The sequence below is a fragment of the Idiotropiscis lumnitzeri genome, chromosome 12 (assembly GCF_059441095.1).
Source record: "Idiotropiscis lumnitzeri isolate Australia: NSW breed Sydney's pygmy pipehorse chromosome 12, RoL_Ilum_1.0, whole genome shotgun sequence".
Classification (NCBI taxonomy): Eukaryota; Metazoa; Chordata; class Actinopteri; order Syngnathiformes; family Syngnathidae; genus Idiotropiscis; species Idiotropiscis lumnitzeri.
In genome coordinates, this window is record NC_142402.1 from 16138725 (window position 1) to 16161789 (window position 23065).

Sequence of the window (23065 nt, forward strand, 5' to 3'; positions counted from 1 at the left end):
TTTTGTAAACGTCAATTGCACTCCATAAACATCAGCAATAATTAACATGGCTGCTTTCTTCGGGATATGCCGGCTAAAGAAGCCCTGGTATCGGAGAGCATAGGAGGGTGGTGGTGGCTGTGGTAAAGGGAGGCTGAGTCACACACAGGAAGGAAATACAGGAAATGTCTCATCGGGGGGAGAAAACAAGTAGCGATGTAATTGTGAACTTTGAGCGCAATTACTGTCTGGGTGGTCAATAACGGAAGCTGCATCCAAGTTTTTCTGAGTGAGCCTTTACTGTGAATGTAAGGCCTTGCGCATCCCGCTTTGACCGCAACGCTAATAATAGACTTTTATCTAACATATTTGTCAAAAGGACAAACGGAAAAAAGCTCACCGCTGACGACTGAGGGCAATTCAAGCCAAACGCGGCCAAATAAACGTACGCCTTCAACTTATGTTCTTTTGGCTTAGTCACATCTATAGATGGAAAAGTTCTGACATTGCCACGATGTGATTTTAGTCTGAAAAATGATGAACTATGATATGACCAGCGAAAAATTGTCTGGGAGTTGCAAATGGATGTGACATAGGTCAAAACTTTATCTGAACAGCAAAAAAAAAAAACGATATTTTAATTGTAGATTTAAAAAAAAATAATAAAATATACAGAAATCTAAGAAAAGTAAATGTGGAAAATAAGTTACAATTTCAAGGAAAACTTACACACAGTCACAAAGTTTTGCTTGCGTGTGCTCTATTACTCCCCCCTGTGGCGAACGTAGGGCGGTGCACAGCAGCCTGGGCTCAACCTCCTGTGCCTACTGAGCTGATAACAGTTGGATGTTCACCAAGCACTGGCTCAGTTCAGCAGGAACCGGAGTTAGGCCCCCTCGAAACGGCAACGGACCCGCTCCTCATCATTTAAACGTGATCAGTGCTTTCACCAAATTGCGCAACTCAAAAATGGAGGAAAACGTACTATGGTTTCTTGTGTTTCTTTCATGCCACCCACTGATATGTAATTTTGACATGCTAATAAAATCCTTTCAAAGCAAATGGAATCTCGTGACATTTAATTACAAAGATAATAAGAGGGGTGCTCCCTTCCAATCTCGATGCCACCACAGGCAAGACTAAAGAGCTGTAAAACGGTTGTCAGGGCCATGACGATATAAACCTGCACCAGGCTGGAATTTGTTGCAAAAAAACTCATCAAAAGGCTTGGTGAGAAGCTCCGTTATTTCAAAGCGGAAGATCAATTGCCTTTGCTACAGCACTTTATGCAAAATCTCGCCTCATGGCGTGAGGGTGATCACGAATAAAGGTAGTGGTCTCAAAGCACATAGCAGGACCTTGGTAATAATCTGAAGGCAATTTGGACGTCAATAGCCCAAAAACAGTCGTCACACTGTGCCCGAAAAAATGATGAAAACGCTCATAATGCTTACTGGGTAGCCCCAAATGATTCGGTGAAGGTTTGGAAGAAAGTGCAGTAGTCAAATGAAAGTTTCAGTTATTAAGGCACTGACTTGACCCGAACATGTTTGGAAAATGAAAAAAAAAAAATTAAGAAAAACGATCAGCTTGAAATTCAAGTAAAAAATGTGATGTCATTTTCAGTGAACAACTAGTGGCAAATTGGACCAAAATTGACTTTTTGAATAAGGCCAATCCATTCAGGCAGCGGCAATTAAAAGATAAGACACTGGTTAATCGCATTTTGAGAGATATGCAGCGATGCAAACGCAATCAACAATCCCTCTTAGGTATTATATCTTGCAATACAGATAAAAACATGCTTGAGCACATTTGAGATATTTCTTCAGTGTCGTCTGTGTCTAAATGTCTCAATTTTATCAAGATAATGATCGAAGATGTGCTTCGAGCCAGCGGGTCAGTTTATGAGAGAGACCAGACTGGAGGAGTAAGATGATTATTAGACCAAATGGGTCCGTTTGGAATTCTGAAATGGCAACGTGAGGTTAAGACCGATAAGACGAAGTCAACTCCAGAATATTCTTTTTCATTCGTGGAATATGAGCACCCGATTTTGTCCATCTTAGGGTGGCGGCAATTTTGACAAGGGTGAGGGTTACCTAACCCTTCACAGCAAATCGCTGTCTTATTTTTTTCATGCGCGTGATACTGGCAAAATTGAGTGACATTTGTCTTCATCTCATAGATTTAGACAGTGAATGAGAATATTTGCTATTTTAGTCACGCTAATCTCTTTTCTTCGTCATGTCTGCACATTTGAAATCATGACTCATTACTCTTTATAAATGCCGGAAGCTGCAGGGACACATCCAAAAGGCATTCTAAATATAGAATATACTATTTTTCTCTTAATGGGTTGAGAAAGCGACATATTTAACACATTAATGGATACTAAAATCTACAATCCATGTCATGCGTATTTTTGAGTGAGCATTAACATGTTCAAGGATGATTCAAGGTTGTTTGCTTTTGTGCATGAGTACTTAAACGGATGGTTATCCTTCTGACGTACAAAGAAGTGTACAAGTTTAGAAGACTGGTTTCTTGACATTTTTCCCCCTTCCTAGGAGAAGGTTTTGTTCAAACACTGGACTGATTTTAAGAACGGTTCATAAATTCATTATACCTTGAATATGACGTATGATGCTGCCGCTTCGGAATTTTTTTTCTACTGCATCCCTAGAATTTAAGGGGAGGGGCCACTGCGCCCCTAGTAAAGTAAAGTAAAATAAAATAAAATAAAATTAAATATAAATAGAAAAAAATAAATAAAATAAATAAATATTAGTGAAAGCGTACAAGGTCATCTGAATATCATTTAGGGTTAATTAAGGTAATTTAAATGGTGGCAGTTGCGTGCTGACTCCCATTTTGCATGATCTAGGAACCTAGACACCTTATTTTAATCATTTCTTACTTCCTTTCGTCAGAACGACATACTTTTTTTTTTTTACTTAGATGGATATGTAGAGTACATACATGGGAGGATTCCCACTTATTATAATGCATAATTCACCAAACTTTGGGATATATAGATATATAAATATATATATTTTTTTCCTTTTTTTTTTTAATGAAATGTAAATTACCTGTTAGGTTGGATCCACCTGAGAATGTGTAGAGAATGTTTACCGGTAAATCATAACAAAAATGCCTCTTGTTTTTTTTTAAGGGTGTATTGTACATTTATTAATAAGCACACTTATATTTGATGTTATACACCAGGGGTCACCTAAATAGAGTCCATTGGTCACCAGGTAGCACTCGAGCCAAGTGAGCAGACCATGGGCCTCTTCGGAAATTAGCTCACCAATAATGGGAGATTATGATTTCCAAGGAATGTTGTCAAGTGATGAAAAAAAGTAAACGATTGCCAAGACTTGTAGAACTCGGATTATTCCCGTTGTTGACACAGCTGTTTTGGTCGTGCACATTGTTTTGTTTCATCCCTTTTGACTTTTCTTGAATTTAAGTTTTACAGTCTATGTCCGATGCAGTTTTTGGAAGCTGTGTTAACCCATCTGAGATGTCTGATAAATCATTTAGAAATGTTCAGGGGAAAAGAAATGTAAACTACCTGGTAACTTTTAAGAGATATTGCTGCTACGTGATGATGGACATCTCCTCCCGCTCACGGCTTTCCGAAAGTGTATTTACAACTTTCCCCAAGTATCTGCAGAAAGCTCTCCTCAGGTCCTCTGGCTCTTCCTCCATTTCAGAATGAATAAGTGGAAGTCTGCTTAGCTGTGAGGCTGGATTAAAAAAAAAAAAGTGAAGTAGTTCCTTTATAATATAGAAGGCTTTCAAAAGGCATTACCTAGAGGCAGTCGACCTTCTTCTATTGCGCTGCCGGGCTTGTGATGTGCAATGAGCAGACATTGGCTGTCCTGCAAGCCCTGCGAGGAGATGAACATCGAGTGCCAGGTCTCGATTTCTTTCAAGTGACTTGGAACGTCAGGATTAAAAATGATCACCACACCGCTGCAATCCTTGGTGACCGCAGGCCAGCATGACTCAAACCTGCAATGGGGAAAACATCAGTTTAATGAATCTTAACGGTGGGAATTAAGTGAAATAAATAAGAATTAAGGGAACACACTTGAAGTCACCAGAACAGTCCCAGAGCTCAACTTCGCATGATTTCACATCACCACAACCATCCAATTGTGATTCAAATTCTAGTATCCTGCAAGCAACAACAAAAAAGCACCAGGAAAATAACACTATTAATGTGATCATGTAACCATATATATCATAAACCAGAAAGGAGTTTGTGACATTTGAGGGATTGTCATGCAGCTCATACCTGACTGCTTGAGTGGGTCTGTATTCGCCTCCCACATTTTCTGTTGCATCTGAGAGGAAATTTGCAAGGACAGTTTTCCCACTCTGAAATAAACATGTTTGCATTATAATTAAAGACATGTGAGAGGGCTATCACACCTTTACATATATCTTTTTTGTTCAGAAAACATGGATACTTTGTCATTTAGTGTTATAAATGAACACATGTGAAACAACAGCCGCGTAAACACGCTAAGGCTAAGGGTATGTGTTGTTTACTTACCTCATTGGGACCAATTAGGAGTATTTTAGCTTTGAACATTGTAGTGATAAGGCTCAAGTATCATTAGCCGTCAAACTAACTGCGATTTAAACCACAACTGTGCGTTTACGTGAGATAATATCAGTTATGTAATAATGGTGTATGTCTCTGTGTTGAATTAATGTTAGTTTTGAAGCGTTCGGGTTGTAAAAAATGTTTTTTAAAAAAGCACTCGTAAATCTGTGTAGCTTTGTTTGTTAGCCGACCTCGCGTCCATGGTAAACTTCCGTTTAGTTTCCATAGTTTCAGCCAATGGCAGTGCCGCTCGCTGCTCATTGGCTGTCAGTGAATTTGATCGCGTGAAGCAACGCCTATTTTGTTTTCAATTGTAGCAAATCGACGATAAGGAAAAATGGTGACGTAACGATCGGTTCCCTGGACTACCCAATCACCTTTGAGTTGCCGAGATTGACGAAGTGGGCGGGTGTTTTGGAGTGTTCCAGGTCAAAAACAAAACCAAATTGGTGAGTAACGTCTTTATTTACATTAAAAAAAACTACTCGTGTACATTTTATCATAGCGAAGCTGTCGCTTACTTTGTGTATTAGTCGATTGAAGCTAGCTGTTTAAACGTCACAAAGGATAATGAAGTTACACCACGCTTCCCTGACAACACACCTTGACGACACAAGCTAAAACAAAAGCTAAAATAGACCCTTCCTTTAACCGAGCGCACCATGTCCCTAATAAATAACTGCACCTTTGTAGGCAACCAAGGACCCTTAGCAATAATTCACAGGGGTAATTAAAATGGTTAGTATGTTAGTAGCCTCTCTATTTTTCTTGCATCCATGACAGGTATTATGTGTCCGGAAGATGAACGGCAGAGTCAACCTCCCGGCTGCAGTTCCTCAGCCAGGCTGGGTCTGACACTGACTTGTGGAGACCTCGAAGGCTCTCGTGAAACCTCAAAGACCATTTGGACCAGCACTGGTCTTAACAGAACCCCACAGGTTGAGATCCACTGGTGAGGAACATGCATGTGTACTCAGAAGACTTTCATTGTGGAACAACAGCCACAAGGAGCCCCCCAAAATGACTCACTAATCTCCACATGATCTATGTAGTCCATGTAATACTGGGGACAACGACAAAGGGTTTGGATCGTTCGTGAAGAGACTGATGGACGCCGAAGCTGCTATCGTCTCCGCAGCCGTGCAGCTTGTGTCGTTCAAAGACATCCTGAAGGTGCGTCCTAACTTGCGTTGTGTTGTGAGCAGCGTGTTGCAAATTCCTCATGTTTCCCTTTATGGTTTCTCAAAGGATGCACAATCGTCTTCAGTCAACAAGCAGCGCATGGTGAAGCAGAGAGGAATCTTGCTCCAGAAGATGGAGGACTTTCGTCAAATCAACCAGGTTGTGCGACAAAGACTGAACCAGCTTCTGGACGAGGAGGTTGGTTGTAATTCATTTTTCATCTTCAGGCTTTAATGACAAGTTTACAAGTGTTTTTTTTTTCTTCTTTTTAACCAGACTGATCGCATTGATGCGAGCACCAAGATTGACGCTTTACTGAATAAGATACTCCAAATTGAACGTGAAAATCAGGTGTGTTTTGTGACAAATGCACACAACTACTTACCATACATGCTACAAAACTGATACCAAAGGAGTGAAGGACACTACAGTATAAGAACTAAAATACGTAACATAAAATAATTGAGAAGCACTGACGTAGAATAAAATATCCATTGTAGTTTTCTCTCATTTGTCCTCTCCAGCTTCTTAAAGGTGACCTTGGTGTAACAGAAAGAAGAGCGGAGGAGCTGATGTATCTGCAGCAAAAGGAACAGGCGAGTACACGAGACATGTTAGCGTAATTCAATGCTCTGTCACAACTACAAATCATATCACCGTTCCATTTAAATGCAGTTTATGCAGCACGGTGAAAGTAGTATTCGTTCGTTCATTTATGTTCATATTTTTCATGACGTTTTTGTTTGCTGGATTTCTGTAAGGTGTTTGTAATGGTCAGCTTCCAAATAGAATGGGCCCAAGAAATGAAAATCTGAACCAAATACTGATTGTAGTTATTGATCATTTTATTTCAGGGTTAGCATTGAATGATCTGTTTAAGCAGAAGTGGCTAGCATACATTTTGGAGGATTTTTTTCTTTTTTGTCAAAAGATGACATTTTAAGAATTGGATGTAAAATGAGAAATGAGTGACTTGGCTCAAAGGTTATGAAAAAAAATGCCCTATTCATATTCCTTCTCATTCCTGATGACCCACAGGAGAACATCAAGAGCGCTCTTAGCATAGCAAAGTCTGCAGAAGGCACTCGTGCCCGTATACAAGGTCAGCTCCGCAACAAGGAGGCGGAAAACAATCGACTGACTGTGCAAGTTCGGGTAAGACACCCAGGAATCTGTTGAGCGCTCCCCGAAGTCGTCACGTTGTAGCACATTCTCCTTTTCTAGACTCTAGAGCGATCCATGACTCAACACAAAGCAGAGATAGACGACCTGAAAGCATCCTTGGCAGCTCTGACGGAGCAGACGTCCCAGGAGAAGGAGGCCCTCAAGAAGGCGTCGCGTGTGCACAAGCAGAAAGCGGAGCGATTCGAGGCCGGCCTGGAAAAATGCTTGAGTCAGCTGCGGGATAAGGTGTGATCTGAATCCACGCAGGTGACTCATTTGGCCCTCTTGTTGCAAAGACAATTGACCATTTTTGTCTCCAATCAGGATGCCCTGCTGTCAACGATCCAAGAAAAGCGAGACACGTGGAAACGGGAGAAGGAGCAGTTCACGGAGGAGAACCATAAACTAAATGCTCACGTGGAATTACTTCAAAAGTAGGTTGTTTATGAATATCTGCACTAATTTTAATGGGGCAAAATATGTAATATTGCCTTTTTAATAACTTGTGTACAAATATTTGCGTTTTTGCAATGTTTCCCACCCATCAAGCGTAAAATAAAACGACCCACTAAAGCTTTAGTGATCTGTCATTAAAAAAAAATAAATAAAAAAAATGTGATTGAGCGAATCTGAATTATGCGAAACTGTGTCAGTTACATCTCGGTGAATAAGGAGCCCGCGATTTGCTTAATGTTCCATTTAATTTGCTCTTAATTTGAAAAGAAAACATTTCTGTTCCTGTCACCTTCCAACATGAAACGCTAATGCCACCCAGTGGCACAAAAATAGCCTCAACACAATTCTCACACTCCTTTCAACTGTATTGTGTATCTTTTTCATCTTAAATAACTTGATAAGTTACTTTTAAATTATTGATCGTTTAACTAAAACATGCTACCATATTTGTATTAGGTAAACATATTTGGCCATTTTTGTTAATTAACGAAGATATTAAAAACATGGGAATTTTTTTTGGTTATACATTTAAAACAATTATAAAATGTGTAATTAATTTGAGATTAATTGTGAGCTACTACGATTGGCTGGAGGTGGGGTGTACCCCTCCTACATTCCGAAGACAGTTGGGATGGGCTCCAGCTGTAATCCGTACGGATAATGGCTGGATGGATAATTGTGAGTTGATTATGAAAAATCTTGCGATTAATTATGATTAAAATTGTAACCATCTGAAAGCCATATATATATATGCATGAACTTTTTTTACTTGAAGGCAAGTAATCAGCATCCCCATGAAGATGCAGAAGGACATGGAGAGGCAGACGGCGATGGTGAAGGAGAGGGAGAGAGAGTGGGAGGAGAGGTTTAGGCAAAGGGAGAAAGAGAGGATAAAGGAAAAGGAGGCCAGGGCGAAGGAGAGGGAGAGGGAACGGATGGAATGGGAGGCGAGGGAGAAGGAATGGGAGGAGAGGATGAAGGAAAGGAACGAGCAGGAGCACAGGGAGAGGGAATCGGCGAAGGGAAGGGAGGAGAGGGAGAATGAAAAGAGAGAGTGGGAAGACCGGGAGAAGGAACGGGTGAAGGCAAGGGCGGAGAGGGAGAGGGAGAGGGAGAGGGAGAGGAGGGATTGGGAGAAGAAATGTGAGGAGAGAGAAAGGGAACGGGCGAGAGAGAGAGAGAGGGAGAGGGAGAGGAGGGAAAGGGAGAAGGCCAGGGAGGGCTGCTCGCACAAGGAGGAGACGGTGGAGACCCACGCGGGACATGACGGTGTCTCGCTACAGCGAGAACGATTCGATGCGGAAGAGGAGCACTACAGCAGCAGATATGCTACGCTCAAGGTACAACTCTCTTTCACACTGTATTAGGTGCACCTTTAAAACTGAACGCAGGGTTGTGTTGCTACATTTGATTTTTTTTTTTAAATGTGGTCAAGGTCATTAAATAATTAAACAGAAAAAACGTACAAAATTGGAGAAATAAAAACACATGATGTCGCTGTTCTGCAAGGTAAAGGGTAGGTTAAAAAGTCAATTTTCCACATTGTGTCCCCTTTAAATGTGTCTTGTGTGTGTGTGTGTGTCGCAGCTGTCCTTTGCCCAGTTGGAGAAGCAGCTTGCTGAATGTGAGACAGCTCTGGTCCAAGAGAAGAGTGCGTCGAGTGGAAAGGATCGTGTAGTAGAACAGTTTCAAAACCAGGTTAGCACGTATGCTGAGATCTGGTTCGAGTCTCTTTGTGGACTGTGTGGAGTTTTTCGTTGTTCTCTTTGTGTTATTTGGCAGTGAAAAGTACACACTGTGCTATAGCATAATTAGGACAAGCTCGATGGAAAAATGGATGGATAGATGATTTTTAAATCTTTGTGTTCCTTCCAGGTTGCGTCACTTGAAACAGAGTTGAACAATGTGAAGCTCCAATATAAAAATGTATCACAGGACCTTCAGAAAATGCAAGATGAAGAAAACTCTAAAGCCGATGAGGTAATTGTTTCCTTCGGATGTTTACCATTTTTTTTCCCTCCTAATCTGAAAAGCGATCCGATCCATGAATCAAAATCAGTGATCCAATCCAAAACCGTGACCTATGTGATCCGTTGTACCACAACGACTAAGTCATATATTCTTTATCCTCGGACAAGAGCTCTATAGGGCAGACCATGTACAGTATATACATCTATCTTGCACTGTCCCCTTGTGGCCAAGACGGGCAGATATAAAGTACAATATTACGGTGATATTTTTCTAATTAAAAATAAAAAAATTAGAAAATATGTTTTGAGATACGAGTGATTTGGGCAGAGGCCATCAGTCAGGTTTGATGACAGTTTAGTCTAACCCTGTGTCAGGTGAGGCAGGAGCTGCAGGGTCGTGTCGAAGAACTCCAGCATTTGCCTAAAACGCTGAGAGAGACCGAGCAGAAGCTGCTCACTTGCCAGGAGAAGTTGGAAACATCCCAGTCGAAGTGCTCAGAACAGGCAGAGGACATTAAGAAGCTGCAGTGTGAGGTGTGCTGGCAGGAAGGGTTAACGGGGAAGGGGACTGTATTTGGGTGATCAATTTGGACACCCTTGGACCATCATCAGCATGAGGCAATAAAATTTCAATGTTTTAGGAAGGTAGAAAAAAAATATTCTAAAATGTATGATTTTATAAAAAGAATATATTTAATATTAAGTGTAATAATCAATTTCACTTTTAAAAAATGGAGTTGTTTAATATGAAAATAGTTAAATCATTTGATTTAATTCATGTCTAATTACAATAAAATGACAAAACTACAATAAAATGATATAAATGGTAATTGTAGTAATGATTTTTTTAAACTGATATATATAATCTGAACTGTTATCTTGTAATTTTTTACTTTTTAGTTAAAATTAAAACTAAAAGATATTTAAATACAAATAATAAATGTATTTTCAGTATTCTATTTGAAAATGCTAAAAATAGACATTATAAAAAAAAACATTTCGGTAAAATATGCAATTATTTTATAAGTGTAATGATATTTAATCTGACAAAAATATCTATATTTTCATTTTCTTCTATATTAAAAAACAAAACAACATACAATACGTCGTATTGAAAGCTTGTTTTAAATGTCTAATAAAATGGAGTAACACAAACAAAAAATTTTCATAGTTTTATTACAGTTATTGTATAGTTTCAATTAAAGATAAAAAAATTTAAAAAAGCTAAACAGAAATGAGTTACTATCAGTCGATTTTTAAAATGTATAATTTTACTTTTGATTTAATTGTACTTTGACAATATAAATACAATGAGATAATACTTGTAGCTCATTATAAATATATAAAAAGTCTTGCTATGCATGATATTATTGAAGTCTTTACATGCACGATTTTAAGAACAAAACGCTGATAGTCATTCTAAATCTAACTAAATCCCAGAGCTTTTGAATCAGCCCATTTAGCAATTCGAAAACCAAACAAAAAAAAACTCAGAGGAAGCGATTACTAAAAATCCATTCTGTTTACATTTTGAAAAAAAAACAGCTGCAGATTCAACTGAATTTGGTGAGATCGGCCTCGGATCTGAGAGAGTCCTCTGACCAGACTCGTTCAAGACTCCAAGATCAAATGGACACTCTGCAAAAGTAAGACAACACCAAAGACTGAAGTGACCAAACTGGACCCTGGCGAAAGCACATGAACCCTACCTCCTAAACGTTTGTCTAGAACGCTGGATCAGTTGCATCGAGAGAAGCTGGAGCTGGAACGGAAGTTGGAGAGCCAAGAGCAAGCGCTTCGCCACAACAGCCAGCTGCTTGAGCAACGCTCCACACGGTGCACGGAGCTCGAACGCCAGCTGGAGCAACGGATGTCCGAATGCCAAGAGCTCACCCAGAAGCTGGCGCAATGTTCAGCAGAGTTGTTGGATTTCAAAGGACAGGTACTTGGGGGGGTTTTTTCGGGGGGGTGCGAGCACACTAGCACAACCCCAGGATTGTATCTCATCCTCTGAACCAGGAAGTAGCCTGCTTAAAAAAAAACAAAAGCCGACAATACGTGACGATCCATTTTTTTGTTGCTGTTTGAGTCGGCTGTTAGCTAAGAAATGGACTCAAACTAAGAAAAATATGGTGTGTCACCTTTTTTTTTTTTTTTTTTGGTCTTTTTGCTATTTGAGCTGAGATGCTAGTTAGGCTTGGGCGGAGTACCAATTTGTCGGTTTTTAAAAGTCAAGGTTTTGATTACCACTAATACTGACTGTCAACGACCAAGCCTCTTTTAATTTAATTGCATCCCAATTAACTTTTTTTCCCTTCTCGGAGCAGAAAGCAGTTGCGCTCCGAAGAGAATGGGTGCAAGATGAACATAGTTATGTTTTTGCTCCGATTAATGTGCATTGTCCAAAAAATAAATGGTGCCAGCAGGTACCAGTTAGCCCCAAGGACATTAAAATAGCTCACCAATGACAGGACACTGTGACTTATTTTTCAGAATTAAAACAAGGATGTACTGAGTGTCGTTCTAATTCAGTAATCCGTGATTACATTTACAGGCGAAAAATGTCACCGAGCAAGTTCTGTCCAAAGACGAGGCCCTTCAGATCACCGTTAACGAGCTGAGACTTCTCCGCCAGAGCAAGTTGACGGTGAGTAGCGAACCTCCTCACACCGTTAACGTACCGTACTTTAATTCTAACATGACATTTTGCCTGTGCCCATTTAGGCGGAGAAGCAGTTTGAAGCCCGTTTGAAAGAGTTGCAGTTCAGCCTGGACAAGTGCGAGAGCCACAAGAAGAAGATCCAGAACTACGTGGACTTCCTCAAAAACTCTTACCTGATGATATTTGAGGATCAAATATCCACTTTTTGGTCTTCAACTTTTATGAAATGACCGCATGTGATATTTATTGTCACCCCTTTTGGAGGAGGTCAAGTTTAAATAAGGAATATCTGGTTAATCCAGCAGCACATTTTAGTAGTAATTAATATCTATGTCTCGCCATTTGGACGTTGTGGGTTTGAATCCTTCCCGTTTGGATGTTCTCATCATGGGTTTCTTCAGCTAGTCTTCCCACATTCTGAAAACATTCTAAACTGAAGAATCATTGTCCAACGCTGTGAACGGTAGTTTATTTGTATGCACCCTTTGTTATTACCAGTAAATGTGTTTATCGCGTTCTGACATTGAACGAATAGACTGATTTTAGGTCTTGTGTTCCTGCGGGTGGTTAAAAAGCACAATTAAAAACACAATTCCGAGCACTCAGTTTGCCTCTATGAGAGGGAAGTTAAACTTTGTGTTCAGTTGCCCTATTGAACATGTGTTTTAAGGAACAATGTGCACTGATGCATCCTTCCTTTGCACAAATAAAATGTAAACAAAGACCATGAAGCGTTTCGGATAATGGATGGATGAGTGGATAGTATCTGACGAATAACAAATCAAAGTACAACCGTTTTTTTGCTCAAAATAAAAACACACGTAACAGCGACATCCAGTGGCCAAATGATGCTATTGCACCATATCGAAGTTGAAGTGACGTATAACGTTCGGCTGCTGGCCTGTTGTTGACGTAAACTTTCCCAATCAGGAAGTCCGGGTTCCCCCCCCCCTCTGTTCGTTTACTGAAACACAAAAATGTCAGTTAATCCTCCAGATTTAAAAACAAAAAACTCGAAAGTAAACTAGTTAAGAACTTAACGCCGAACTTACTGTAGCGGCCATTCGCGTTTTACCAGAACGCTTGGATTTTTTTTTTTTTTTTTAATATATTTTTATTATTTTACTTCTATTTTTATTGTCGCGAGGATGGACGTTCCTCAAATCACCGAAGATGAGATGGCGGAGATTAAAAAAGACGTGAGTACGCCGGCTCACTCCACTAATGAACGATTTAGAGTTGAACAAAAGCCATCGAAAATAGTCGCCGTCGTTGTATTTTCAATGAGTAAAGTGAATGTTGAACGTACCAAATCACAACGCCCCTCTAAAGACTGATTATGTAAACGTCTTAAAATCAGGTACACCTGTGTAGAAAGAAATCTTGCAAATTTCCCTGTTATCTTGACAAATGTTTTTTTTTGCTTAAATCAAGTAGTATCCTCGTTATTACTTATTACAATTGTGAAATGTGAAAATTATTCTGCTTTCTGTTTCTTAGCCGGGTAATCATTTTAAAAATCAAATTGGCAGGTTGTGAATATTTAGGTTGAGACAAAATTCCCATGACGTCCTTGGAAAATGTCTCCCCCAGAAGGGGTCCCCAGACAGTTTGAGAAACCCTGGTCAAATAATTACAAAACTGTTCCTTTTCTTCCTTTCAAAGGCAAATTGTTGAAAAAAACTCTCCCATTACTGCCCGCAAGGTCCTGACCCGTATGCGCCACTACCTCTGCGAGAAGATCAGGGCCCGGTGCCATCTAGACTACCTGCGCTCACGCCGCATCCTGACCCGGGACGACGCCGAGGAGATCAACAGCAAAAGCACGCAGACCAGTCGGACGGGGTGGCTCCTGGACATTCTCACCGAGAACCCCCGTGGCCTCGACGTCCTGATCGACTCCATCCGGGAGCTGCGCTCGCAAAACTTTGTCATCCACAAGATTACAGACGAGGTGCAGAAGGCCAAGAATGAGAAACTGGAGTCTCTCAAAGGTTCGGAGGCCACATCTTACTTAAGTTCAGTTATGGGCTGTCACAAACGAATCTTTTTAGAATTATTTTTAGATTCTCTTCTCAAAAATTACTTTGATAATAGAATAGATGTGCTTTAGAGCCAATGCTAAGCAAAGTTAGCAAGAGAAGCTTTCCACAAATGGGAAAATACTTTTCAGAAGGCCGATCGGTGAAGATGCTACCTTGAATGGTGCTGAATGTGAAGCCCCACCCCCAATCATATTTACGATTATTAACTACATTTCCCATCATTCACCATAAACGGCCGCCCACCCCCGCCATTTCCTCTTCCTTCCACAAGGGGGTGCAAATCTCCTGTATAAAGACCTACGTTATGATGCCAGTAGAAAATTATTTCATCTTGCTTTTTTTTGCATGGATGTGTGTGTGGGTGGTTATCGCCTGATTCTACTCATATTTTGTTCATTCATTTGTAATTATTAAGATAGTGAAGTCCACATTTCGTTGAGTTTTAAGTTATAATTAGAAAAGAAATATGTGGAATATTTGTTTTTTTTTCACAATTTGACTTACCAAAATAATTCTTCCACAGCGTTCACATTTATTGCGATCCACCTGTATTTGTCTTTTGTTCTTGTGCAGCCACAGCTTACAGTTCCTCACCCAAGAACAGCCTCACCTCTCCATGTCCCACCCTGGAGCTCTCCGGTACGTTCTCAAACGACTCCACCTTGATCTGCTCCCTGGACGGACCACGTACCCCCTCCACTTTAGAAATCGCTGCCCACCCCAGCGCGCCCTCAATGTCGTACGAGGGTGGTCTGATGTCCTCCTCCACCGCAACCTCCTCATGCCTCCCCAGGCCAGGAGAGCCGGGAGCTCCTGCCCTGCCAGAGGAGGAGGAGGAGGTGCCGACAGGGTTACCCTCCAACATCGACGCAGTGTCACCGGGCTCCACCGGCAGCGGAGCGGACCCCAACTTCCAACCCCTCCGCTCGCGTTGTCTCACTCAAACGCCAGATCGGAGCAACTTTTTACTAAAATAGGTTTAGTATGGTTGCATTAAAGGGACAACCAGGTGCACTCATCATCCACTAAGGAATTGTCCTGCTGCTTTTTAATATACTATAAAGTAGGACTGAGCAATATTGAAAAATAATCTACTTGCATTTTTTTTCCCTCACAATATTACAATTGTGATTATATATATATATATATATATATACATATATATATATATATTACAATAAAAAATATCAGATTTATTTAGGCTCGGTTTACGCTAATATAAAGGCACATGAACCATGAATTAATATGACGCACAGTTTTTTTTTGTTTTTTTTTATCTACTTACGTTGCAATTAACTGACTAAACACTGAGTTGCAATCTCTTAAGTGTTGACTATGACAAACTCCCAAAATCCTGCCAGACAAGTGTGACGTAAACATAAGTCAGTACGTCATAACTCGGATTGCGATAATGCCAACAAATGTGCGGCTTTATCACTTCAGCATTTCATGTTTCATGAAACATTGCTATGTAAACAAGTGGACTGCACTTGTTCAGAATTTGGGAGGAAGCCGGAGTACTTGGAGAAAACCCACACAAGCACTGGGAAGACATGAGCTGAGATTTGAACCCCGAACCGCAGAACTGTGAGACAGATGTGCTAACCGCTAGGCGACTGTGCTGCTATGAGCCAAATACCAAATAAGCCTGCTTGCTCCTCTTTTATGTCAATCACAGCGCACATAAATAATAACCGGGCATTCACACTCACATTCACAACTATGGACAATTTCTCATGTATATTTTAAGACTGTAGGAAGGACAAAGTGCCTGGGGTGGAGGTGGGGGGGCTACCCATAGGAGTTATTCGTTATATGTGGCCGTATCAGGCTGCGATGCTTCTCATATGTCTACTCAGAAATGTTATACAATAAAACAAGACAAAGAAAAAAAAAATACAGTCCTGGTATTGAACTCTCATTATTTACATTTCCGCGACCCACTCTTTAACCTCGTGCAACGTTTTTTAGGGAATGATAATGTCTCGTGGTAATAAGTCACAATCTTCAGGGGATCCTATGCTGACGTCTTTAGTTTAGCGACGGGTGTACTTGAAGAAAAAGAAAGCAATAGTTTTTTCTTTCTCAAAGGCAGCATTTCATTATCATGCCACTGAATAATACCCTCCCCTCCAAAAAAATAAAGTGTCTGGAGTGTAGGTCAAAGTATTAGGTTTCACAAAAAATAATTTTGCCATTTGGTCCTAGAATTGGTTAATTAAAATGTATGGTTTGTATTCATTATCTTTAAATATGATTATGTTTAAGTGTCTATTAGTTAAAAATAAACAACTTTACATTATAAATACAGTTCACATTTTTTTTCTGAAACATTTTCCTTCAAAAGAAAATATGCAGAGACAACAAATTTATAACAATGCAGAGCTAGATATACATTTTATATGACAAAATGTAAGTTTGCTTTCAAGTACAGTATCCAAATTTTACCATATTTAATTAAATAGTCTGGAGCCAGGCGTTGACCGATGTTCTATAGTTCTTTTTTTTTTTTTTTTTTTTTTTTCAAAATGTTGTTTGGAAATTCCATAACTGGAAAAGCTGAACATGACACAGTAGGAGAGTCACAGTCGTGGCGCTTGCAGCGTACTGTCTGAGGCACAGCCACTTTTGTTTGGTAAGTCCTATATTATTATTACACGTGTTATTATTATTATTATTATTATCATTATTATTATTATTGTCTTTTGTGTATTTACCTCACTTCTGCTTGGAAAATTATTAAATATCAATTATATGGATGAATGTCAGGATGTGTGATTTTTAAATACATTTATTATTCAAACATTTTATGATTATTTTATTATTATTACATTGTTATTATCGTATGAGGAACAAATGTGTGAATGTGAAAATTTAATTAGGCAAAATATTGAATATCAGTCATCTAGATGACCTCAAATTTAGTCTTCCTGGCGCACTTGTTTCAACCAATTTATTGCCATGCTGCTCAGCACAAATCTGTTGTGCTGAATTAAAATGTGCTTTCATTTGAATTTTTTAAACATGCGCTTATTTAATTTAATTTTGTGTCCTGCTAAAGCTGGCAGAAGGTCGTGTCGGAAAACCAGTTTGATAAACATCAGAATGACTGGAATGATGGAGCTATTGGCTAACGTGAATTGCATTGTGTCTGATCCACATCGCAGCTTTGGTAGTGTCCGACTGTGCTCGGCGTCATGGAGGAGTCCGAGCCCCTTTTGGCAGCCCGCTTGGAGGGGAGGAGAGCCAACAGTCGCTGCCGATGGAGCCCGCGCACCCCCAACATGGACCCCAGGGTGGTGGAGGACCTGAGGCGCAAGCTCAAGTACTTCTTCATGAACCCTTGCCAGAAGTACAAAGCCCGGGGCCGCAAGCCGTGGAAGTTGATGCTACAAATATTAAAAATCGTCCTCATCACCGCCCAGGTACAGCATCCAGACTGCTATGATGACCCCCAGGCATATTCCCTTCTCTTTTGTTTTTTTTTTCAGCTGGTCTCATTCGGACTGAGCAATGAGATGATGGTCACCTTCAAAGACGAAAACCTGATGGCGTTCCGACATCTCTTCCTGAAAGGGTACAAGGACCACCAGCCAGGAGGGCTCGTTTTACACACTAAAACAGACGTGTTCGACCACATCACCTACATCATCGACAGGGTAAATAACATTTTGTCGAATCTTACGGGAACTTGTGTCATGGCAATGTTCACGCTTTTTTTTTCGGTATTCTCCGATCGCAGTACATCAACCTCCAAAACCTGACAGTGGGCAATCTGGCTTATGAAAGGGTTGATGGCGAGTACACGCCTCTGTTGGTGTGCCAAGAGTTTTACAGGAACAGCAACATTGACCCCGGAAACGAGACCTTCTACATCGATCCGCACATTGATACCGGTAACGTTTAATTTACTACACTGCTTGTTCACAGTTATTGGCAAATGAGAGATGTGCATTATTGTATTTTCTGGAGATGGATATTCCGTCATAGCTTCAGCAAACTGATCAAATTCAAACCACAGGAGTGTGCTTGTGAAATCTATGGAAATAAATAACCTTATTGGGTCCAAGCAGAACATTTGTCTCTTTGACAATACTTTGTACCGTTTTAACGAAAGGTTCCGTAAAACTGCAAACTTCCCCCTCAAGTGTCGTAAAGTAATAAAAGTGCATTGGTCACCAATCTTTTAGAAGCTACCTCTTGCATACTAATTAGGGCAGGGGTGGGCAAACTCTTTGATTGGCGGGCCACAATGGCTTCAAAAATTTGACAGAGCAGCCGGACCAGGAGCAGATGACTGCAATGTGTTGGTCCCCTCACCTCATTGGAGAAAAAAAAATACATTTAATTTCAAATGTAAGTGAACAAAAGCATGACAACAAAATATATGTCTTTGTCACACCACAGTATTTAGAAAATAAAACATTAACAAGGTTTATTCATTTCATTTTTTTCCAAGTTCGGCGGACCGGATTAAAACGTTTAACGGGCCGCATGTGGCCCCCGGGCCATAGTTTGCCCAAGCCTGGATTAGGGGAAGGGGGGAAGGGCTACCAGTTTGATCCACACTTCTGAAATAACACATTATCTATGATGAACAATTTTGTCCTTAATCGAGTTTGAATATGTCGAGACTTTTGTTAAGTGTTTAATAAAATAAAAGCAAGGATTCTTGTTTCACTTTAAAGAAGAACATAAAATATTGTCATGCTTTTATATTTATGGACTCTGAGTCATTGCACCGGTGGAAAATAATCACAAAGGGGATTAAAATGTGGCTTCCGCAAAAAAAAAGTCGAAGCCGATGTTTATCTTATCTTTAAATGCAGCTGATATTATGATTTCATACTCAGAATGCGTTTCCATCTACCCTGTGCTGCCATTGGACAATGGCAGCCTGGCGACGCCTCTGAACTTCTCTTTGGACTTTAGAAGGTGATTAAAAATAGAATGCATGCCCATCGTGTCAAAATTGCCGGCCTACTTAGGCGTTCTTTGCGTCCAGGCTGCTGTCACTCAACGTTTACTTTACCCTGAAAACTATCAATCTGCAGACCGTGAGGCACCACGAGCTTCCCGATTGTTACGTCTTCCACGTGGTGGTCAGTTCACACCGACGCTATTTTAGATTCGCATTCAAAATGACTCAGGTGCTTTGTGCTTTCTGCTCCAGATCACCTTTGATAACCACGCCCACAGCGGGAATATAAAAGTGGCCGTCGGAAATGACGTCACCATCAACGAATGCAGAGACTGGAACGTGGAGGGCGCTTGTAAGTTGCATTTGTAAAATGTTGCTGTGAATTTCAGCGCATTAACCCGAAAGTCTGTTTTTTTTATAGCTGGGAAAAACGACTCCCTCCTTCTCTTCTTTGATTCCGTGGTCATTCTCGCCTGTTTCACCTCATTGATCCTCTGCGTGCGTTCTGTCATCAATGGCATCCAGCTCCAGTTTGTAAGTCACCGTGGCACAAACACAACAATTCTTTTTTTATTTTTATTTTTACATTTGCCCAATCGCAAATGTTTCGTTTTACACTCCTGTTCTTTGGTCATGCAGGAATTCAACACGTTCTTCCACGCGTACTACAATAAAATTGTGACCATGTCGGACCGCATGGAGTTTGTGAATGGCTGGTACATCCTTATCATTGTCAGCGACTCTCTGACCATCGCCGGTTCCGCTTTGAAAATCGGAATACAGACAAAGGTGTGTTTTCTCACATAGCCGTTTATTTATTCGTGAACAGAACTGCGAAGAAATCAACGCATTTATTTTTATAACCACTTTGTGGAGCGGCAGAGAGTGGGGTGGTGATCACGCAAGGATACAAACGATTGGGGTGCACTTCATAGCGGTGATCTGATCACCGTGGCCAACTTTTCATCAGCTGCAAATTGCCGTGTCTTATAAAACTACTTTTTGTACGGCGATTGACTCCAGCCATGGAGACCATACACCTCAACTGCGCTGAATTTAAAGGGAATGGGAGGAGCAGCTTCCATTGACCAGGAAGCAAGTCGGGTGTGTTCACGCCCACAACGGCACGCACGGCCGTTTCTAACAGCTTGTCTGCGGAAATAGCAAAAGAAAGAAAACTCCACTTATGACCGCAGTACCGCACTGTAGTCATCAGAAAGGTCGATTAAAGAGATAACAGGAGACAAATGAACATGACTCTGAGTGATGTTTTATAGTACATCTGGAAAATATTGTTTTTTCTACATTCAGTTATATGTCGAAGCCCGAACAAGTAAAAGTGTAGTCGTCGCAGTGCCCCACATTTACCCCAAAGTCGACAAGGATAGGCTCCAGCTCACGCGTGACCGTAATGAGGACGAGAGCAAAAAAATGTATTGATGCATAAAGTAGATCCAGAAATGTTTGCACAATTGATGCAGGTGTGCTTTTTTTTTCCCTCCAGTTCTTGACGAGTTACGACGAGTGCAGCATCTTGCTGGGCACGGCGACCATGATGGTGTGGGTGGGCGTGATTCGGTACCTTGGTTTCTTCAAGAAATACAATGTAAGAGCATTAATAAAAGGCAAAACTAGTGTGAGGAGAAGAGCAAAATTGTTGTTGTTGTTGGTTTTTTTTCTATAGATCCTGATCTTGACTTTGAGAGCAGCATTTCCAAATGTGATCCGATTCTGCTGTTGCGCTGCCATGATCTACCTCGGCTACTGTTTCTGTGGCTGGATTGTGCTTGGCCCGTACCATGACAAAGTATATCTCCGCCTCCTAAAGATGTAGTACCAACATTGACCTGTAAGAGGCAGTGTGATGCCACATGGCATCCAGACTATGGCAAAATACATAGAAAGTGTCAAAATATGAATAAACAAAACAAAAGAAAAACAAAATGGCTCAACCACTAAAAATTGAAAAAAAAATACTATTGAATAGGAATGAATATCGATCGCAAAACAATTACAAAAACACAAAACTTTTTTCTTTTTTTTTAATATTACTTAATCACAACACTATTTTATAAAAATGACAAACGTTTAATGTCACAAAAATTACAAAATATTTTCAGAAATATGAGAAAAAAATTCTCTCATTAAAATAATGATTAAAAAGAGTGAATAAACATGCGGTAAAATCTCGTATATAATGTAAGAAAATCACAAAAAAATACTATTGAATAAAAAAATGTCAGTAGTGAAATAATTGACAACAAAATTGCCGGAAAATCCGAAGAAGCTCAAAGAGGTTAGACAAACTCTCACAAGGTCAAAATGTTGACAAAAAGAAAAAAAAAATCACTTCATGACTATCTTGGCATTTCTTTAATATTTTCAAAATAAATGTTAATTGTAAAAAAAAATCAAAATGAAGTATATAAAAAAATAAAAGAAAAAGTTACTTACCACAATACAATCTTTTAATTGATTTTTTTTACAAATATATATCGAAATATATATGAAAAGAAATGAGTAAAATAGTTAAGAAAAAAAATCATGAATTAATAAATAAGTTAATACCATTATGCAAACTATTATAACAAAATGTAAAGTATAGATAAATAAGTGGCTATGATGAAATAATTTTCAATAAATTGTGAGCAAAAGTGATGGTCAAAAAAATTAAAATCATGAGAGAGCGTATCACAGAATTTGAAGAATAAAAAGAAAATATTTGCCAATCAATTCCCTCACCCGTTAACCACATTCTGATTCTTCTTCTCATTTGAATGGAAATTGACGTGAAAGAAAAATTTCCCCCCCATCCACATGACAGGATATTCACTCAGCATAATCTTTTAGAGACATCTGATAATCAGGCTTTTGTTAACTTTGATCAGAAGCACGGAAGAAATACGTGTGCTTCAAACAACCGTCCAAGATCCTCACCAAACTAACGCTGTGTCCCAGTTCCGAACGCTCGACAAAGTGACCGAGTGCCTCTTCTCGCTGGTCAACGGCGACGACATGTACGCGACCTTCATGAAGATGCCCGAAAACGGCTACATGGTGTGGCTCTTCAGCCGCCTCTACCTCTACTCCTTCATCTCCCTCTTCATCTACATGGTGCTCAGCCTCTTCATCGCGCTCATCACGGACACGTACGAGACTATCAAGGTCAGACTGCTCACAGATTTCTCACCGCAGAAAAAAAAGTGGAACCTCTGAAGTTGGATGACTTGCAAGTTGGTCGAGTTTCAAAATTTCCAGGGGGCTAATACTTTCGCAAGGCGATGTAGATAAATAGATCTGAGTGCCATTCTTTTTTCCCCTCGCCAAAATAAGATCAACTTTAGAGGTTCCACTTTGCATGTTGCGTTGAAATGATCCCAACCTGGTTGGTTCCTCTGCAGCATCACCAGCAAGAAAAAGTGCCCGTGTCCGAGCTCCAGGCCTTCATAGCCGAGTGCCGAGACGAGCCAGAGTCCGGACGCTACCAAACGGAGGAGCCGCCTCTTTTCTGCTGCCTCTTGTCTTGCTTTTGTTGTGGATGCAGGAAGAAGATTTGACTTTTGTTGCTCATTGTTGTAATCATTCTATTTAGGAAGCAAACTGTTTATATGAAGAACATCATTTTTTATTTTTTTTTTTTAAACGCAAGCCTACAATTTTTTTTTTTTTTTTTAACGCAAGCCTATGATGTTTATTACAAATTTCATTTCAGGGGTAGGATTGAATTGAATTTAATATTTAACTCAGAATGTTATTCTAGCAGAGGCAACCAGCATGTTTAAGGCCAAAATATAACTCAGGCCATTATTTTAAGGTGTCGTTATTACTTTATAACATTAAATGAAAGTTGTAAAAAAAAAAAGGAAAAAAATAATAACACTTTGGAAATTATAACATTAAATGTTTAGGTGGTCACTAACTATATTCCAAGATAATTATTTTCATATTCTTTCTATTTGAATAAAGTGAGTTGCATTCAACCTGGAAATGAGGAGAGGTTGATTAAAACAAATATATATATTATTGTCATTTTCCCAAATAATATACCGCGTAACAGGGTAA

At 39.9% G+C, this 23065-nt stretch overlaps 4 protein-coding genes across 7 annotated transcripts in view; 3 read left to right on the plus strand and 1 right to left on the minus strand.

The window, feature by feature from the left end:
• Window positions 1–4847, minus strand: part of ift22 (intraflagellar transport 22 homolog (Chlamydomonas)) — a 51738-nt gene extending 46891 nt beyond the window's left edge. For 2 of the 3 annotated variants that reach the window (XM_088312125.1, XM_088312126.1), the window contains exons 1-5: window positions 4550–4847; window positions 4289–4371; window positions 4082–4168; window positions 3800–4002; window positions 3560–3734 (exon numbers count right to left, since the gene is read on the minus strand). In XM_088312125.1, the coding sequence (XP_088168251.1) occupies window positions 3586–3734; window positions 3800–4002; window positions 4082–4168; window positions 4289–4371; window positions 4550–4588 (561 nt within the window). In that variant the 5' untranslated portion in view covers window positions 4589–4847 and the 3' untranslated portion in view covers window positions 3560–3585. Of the gene's footprint in view, window positions 1–3087; window positions 3735–3799; window positions 4003–4081; window positions 4169–4288; window positions 4372–4549 lie in introns of those variants that run through there. The other variant, XM_088312124.1, reaches the window with a different exon arrangement.
• Window positions 4848–4954: 107 nt separating this feature from the next.
• LOC148326176 (uncharacterized) lies at window positions 4955–12761 on the plus strand. The gene is made up of 17 exons (XM_088312118.1): window positions 4955–5052; window positions 5387–5555; window positions 5656–5776; window positions 5852–5983; window positions 6062–6136; window positions 6310–6381; window positions 6824–6940; window positions 7010–7195; window positions 7274–7383; window positions 8181–8745; window positions 8993–9103; window positions 9281–9385; window positions 9751–9909; window positions 10921–11021; window positions 11104–11317; window positions 11930–12022; window positions 12100–12761. Exons 2-17 carry the CDS (start codon window positions 5392–5394, stop codon window positions 12265–12267), a joined length of 2493 nt encoding a protein of 830 aa, XP_088168244.1. The 5' UTR covers window positions 4955–5052; window positions 5387–5391; the 3' UTR covers window positions 12268–12761.
• Window positions 12762–12962: 201 nt separating this feature from the next.
• bcl10 (BCL10 immune signaling adaptor) lies at window positions 12963–16520 on the plus strand. 2 transcript variants are annotated; one of them, XM_088312122.1, is made up of 3 exons: window positions 12963–13236; window positions 13703–14031; window positions 14656–16520. In XM_088312122.1, exons 1-3 carry the CDS (start codon window positions 13211–13213, stop codon window positions 15057–15059), a joined length of 759 nt encoding a protein of 252 aa, XP_088168248.1. In that variant the 5' UTR covers window positions 12963–13210; the 3' UTR covers window positions 15060–16520. The 2 variants fall into 2 exon arrangements, with proteins under 2 accessions (XP_088168248.1, XP_088168249.1); XM_088312123.1 differs by having other exon boundaries at window positions 13085–13236; window positions 13743–14031; window positions 14656–16515.
• Window positions 16521–16592: 72 nt separating this feature from the next.
• On the plus strand, window positions 16593–22922 carry mcoln3a (mucolipin TRP cation channel 3a). The gene is made up of 13 exons (XM_088312119.1): window positions 16593–16717; window positions 17250–17507; window positions 17574–17741; window positions 17825–17978; window positions 18936–19017; window positions 19088–19184; window positions 19256–19355; window positions 19425–19537; window positions 19643–19792; window positions 20508–20609; window positions 20688–20810; window positions 21962–22168; window positions 22405–22922. The coding sequence occupies exons 2-13, from the start codon at window positions 17280–17282 to the stop codon at window positions 22558–22560; spliced, it is 1680 nt and encodes a 559-aa protein (XP_088168245.1). The 5' UTR covers window positions 16593–16717; window positions 17250–17279; the 3' UTR covers window positions 22561–22922.
• Window positions 22923–23065: the final 143 nt, after the last annotated feature.

Excerpts from the sequence above, each read along its gene's own strand:
- LOC148326176 (XM_088312118.1), top strand. The coding sequence starts at position 5,392 with ATGTGTCCGGAAGATGAACGGCAGAGTCAACCTCCCGGCTGCAGTTCC. Across the intron at positions 5,777-5,851 it reads CGTTCAAAGACATCCTGAAG|GATGCACAATCGTCTTCAGT; the intron begins GTGCGTCCTAAC and ends GGTTTCTCAAAG. Across the intron at positions 7,196-7,273 it reads TGAGTCAGCTGCGGGATAAG|GATGCCCTGCTGTCAACGAT; the intron begins GTGTGATCTGAA and ends GTCTCCAATCAG.
- bcl10 (XM_088312122.1), top strand. The coding sequence starts at position 13,211 with ATGAGATGGCGGAGATTAAAAAAGAC. Across the intron at positions 13,237-13,702 it reads TGGCGGAGATTAAAAAAGAC|GCAAATTGTTGAAAAAAACT; the intron begins GTGAGTACGCCG and ends TTCCTTTCAAAG. Across the intron at positions 14,032-14,655 it reads GAAACTGGAGTCTCTCAAAG|CCACAGCTTACAGTTCCTCA; the intron begins GTTCGGAGGCCA and ends GTTCTTGTGCAG.
- mcoln3a (XM_088312119.1), top strand. The coding sequence starts at position 17,280 with ATGGAGGAGTCCGAGCCCCTTTTGGCAGCCCGCTTGGAGGGGAGGAGA. Across the intron at positions 19,793-20,507 it reads AAATCGGAATACAGACAAAG|TTCTTGACGAGTTACGACGA; the intron begins GTGTGTTTTCTC and ends TTTTCCCTCCAG. Across the intron at positions 22,169-22,404 it reads ACACGTACGAGACTATCAAG|CATCACCAGCAAGAAAAAGT; the intron begins GTCAGACTGCTC and ends GTTCCTCTGCAG.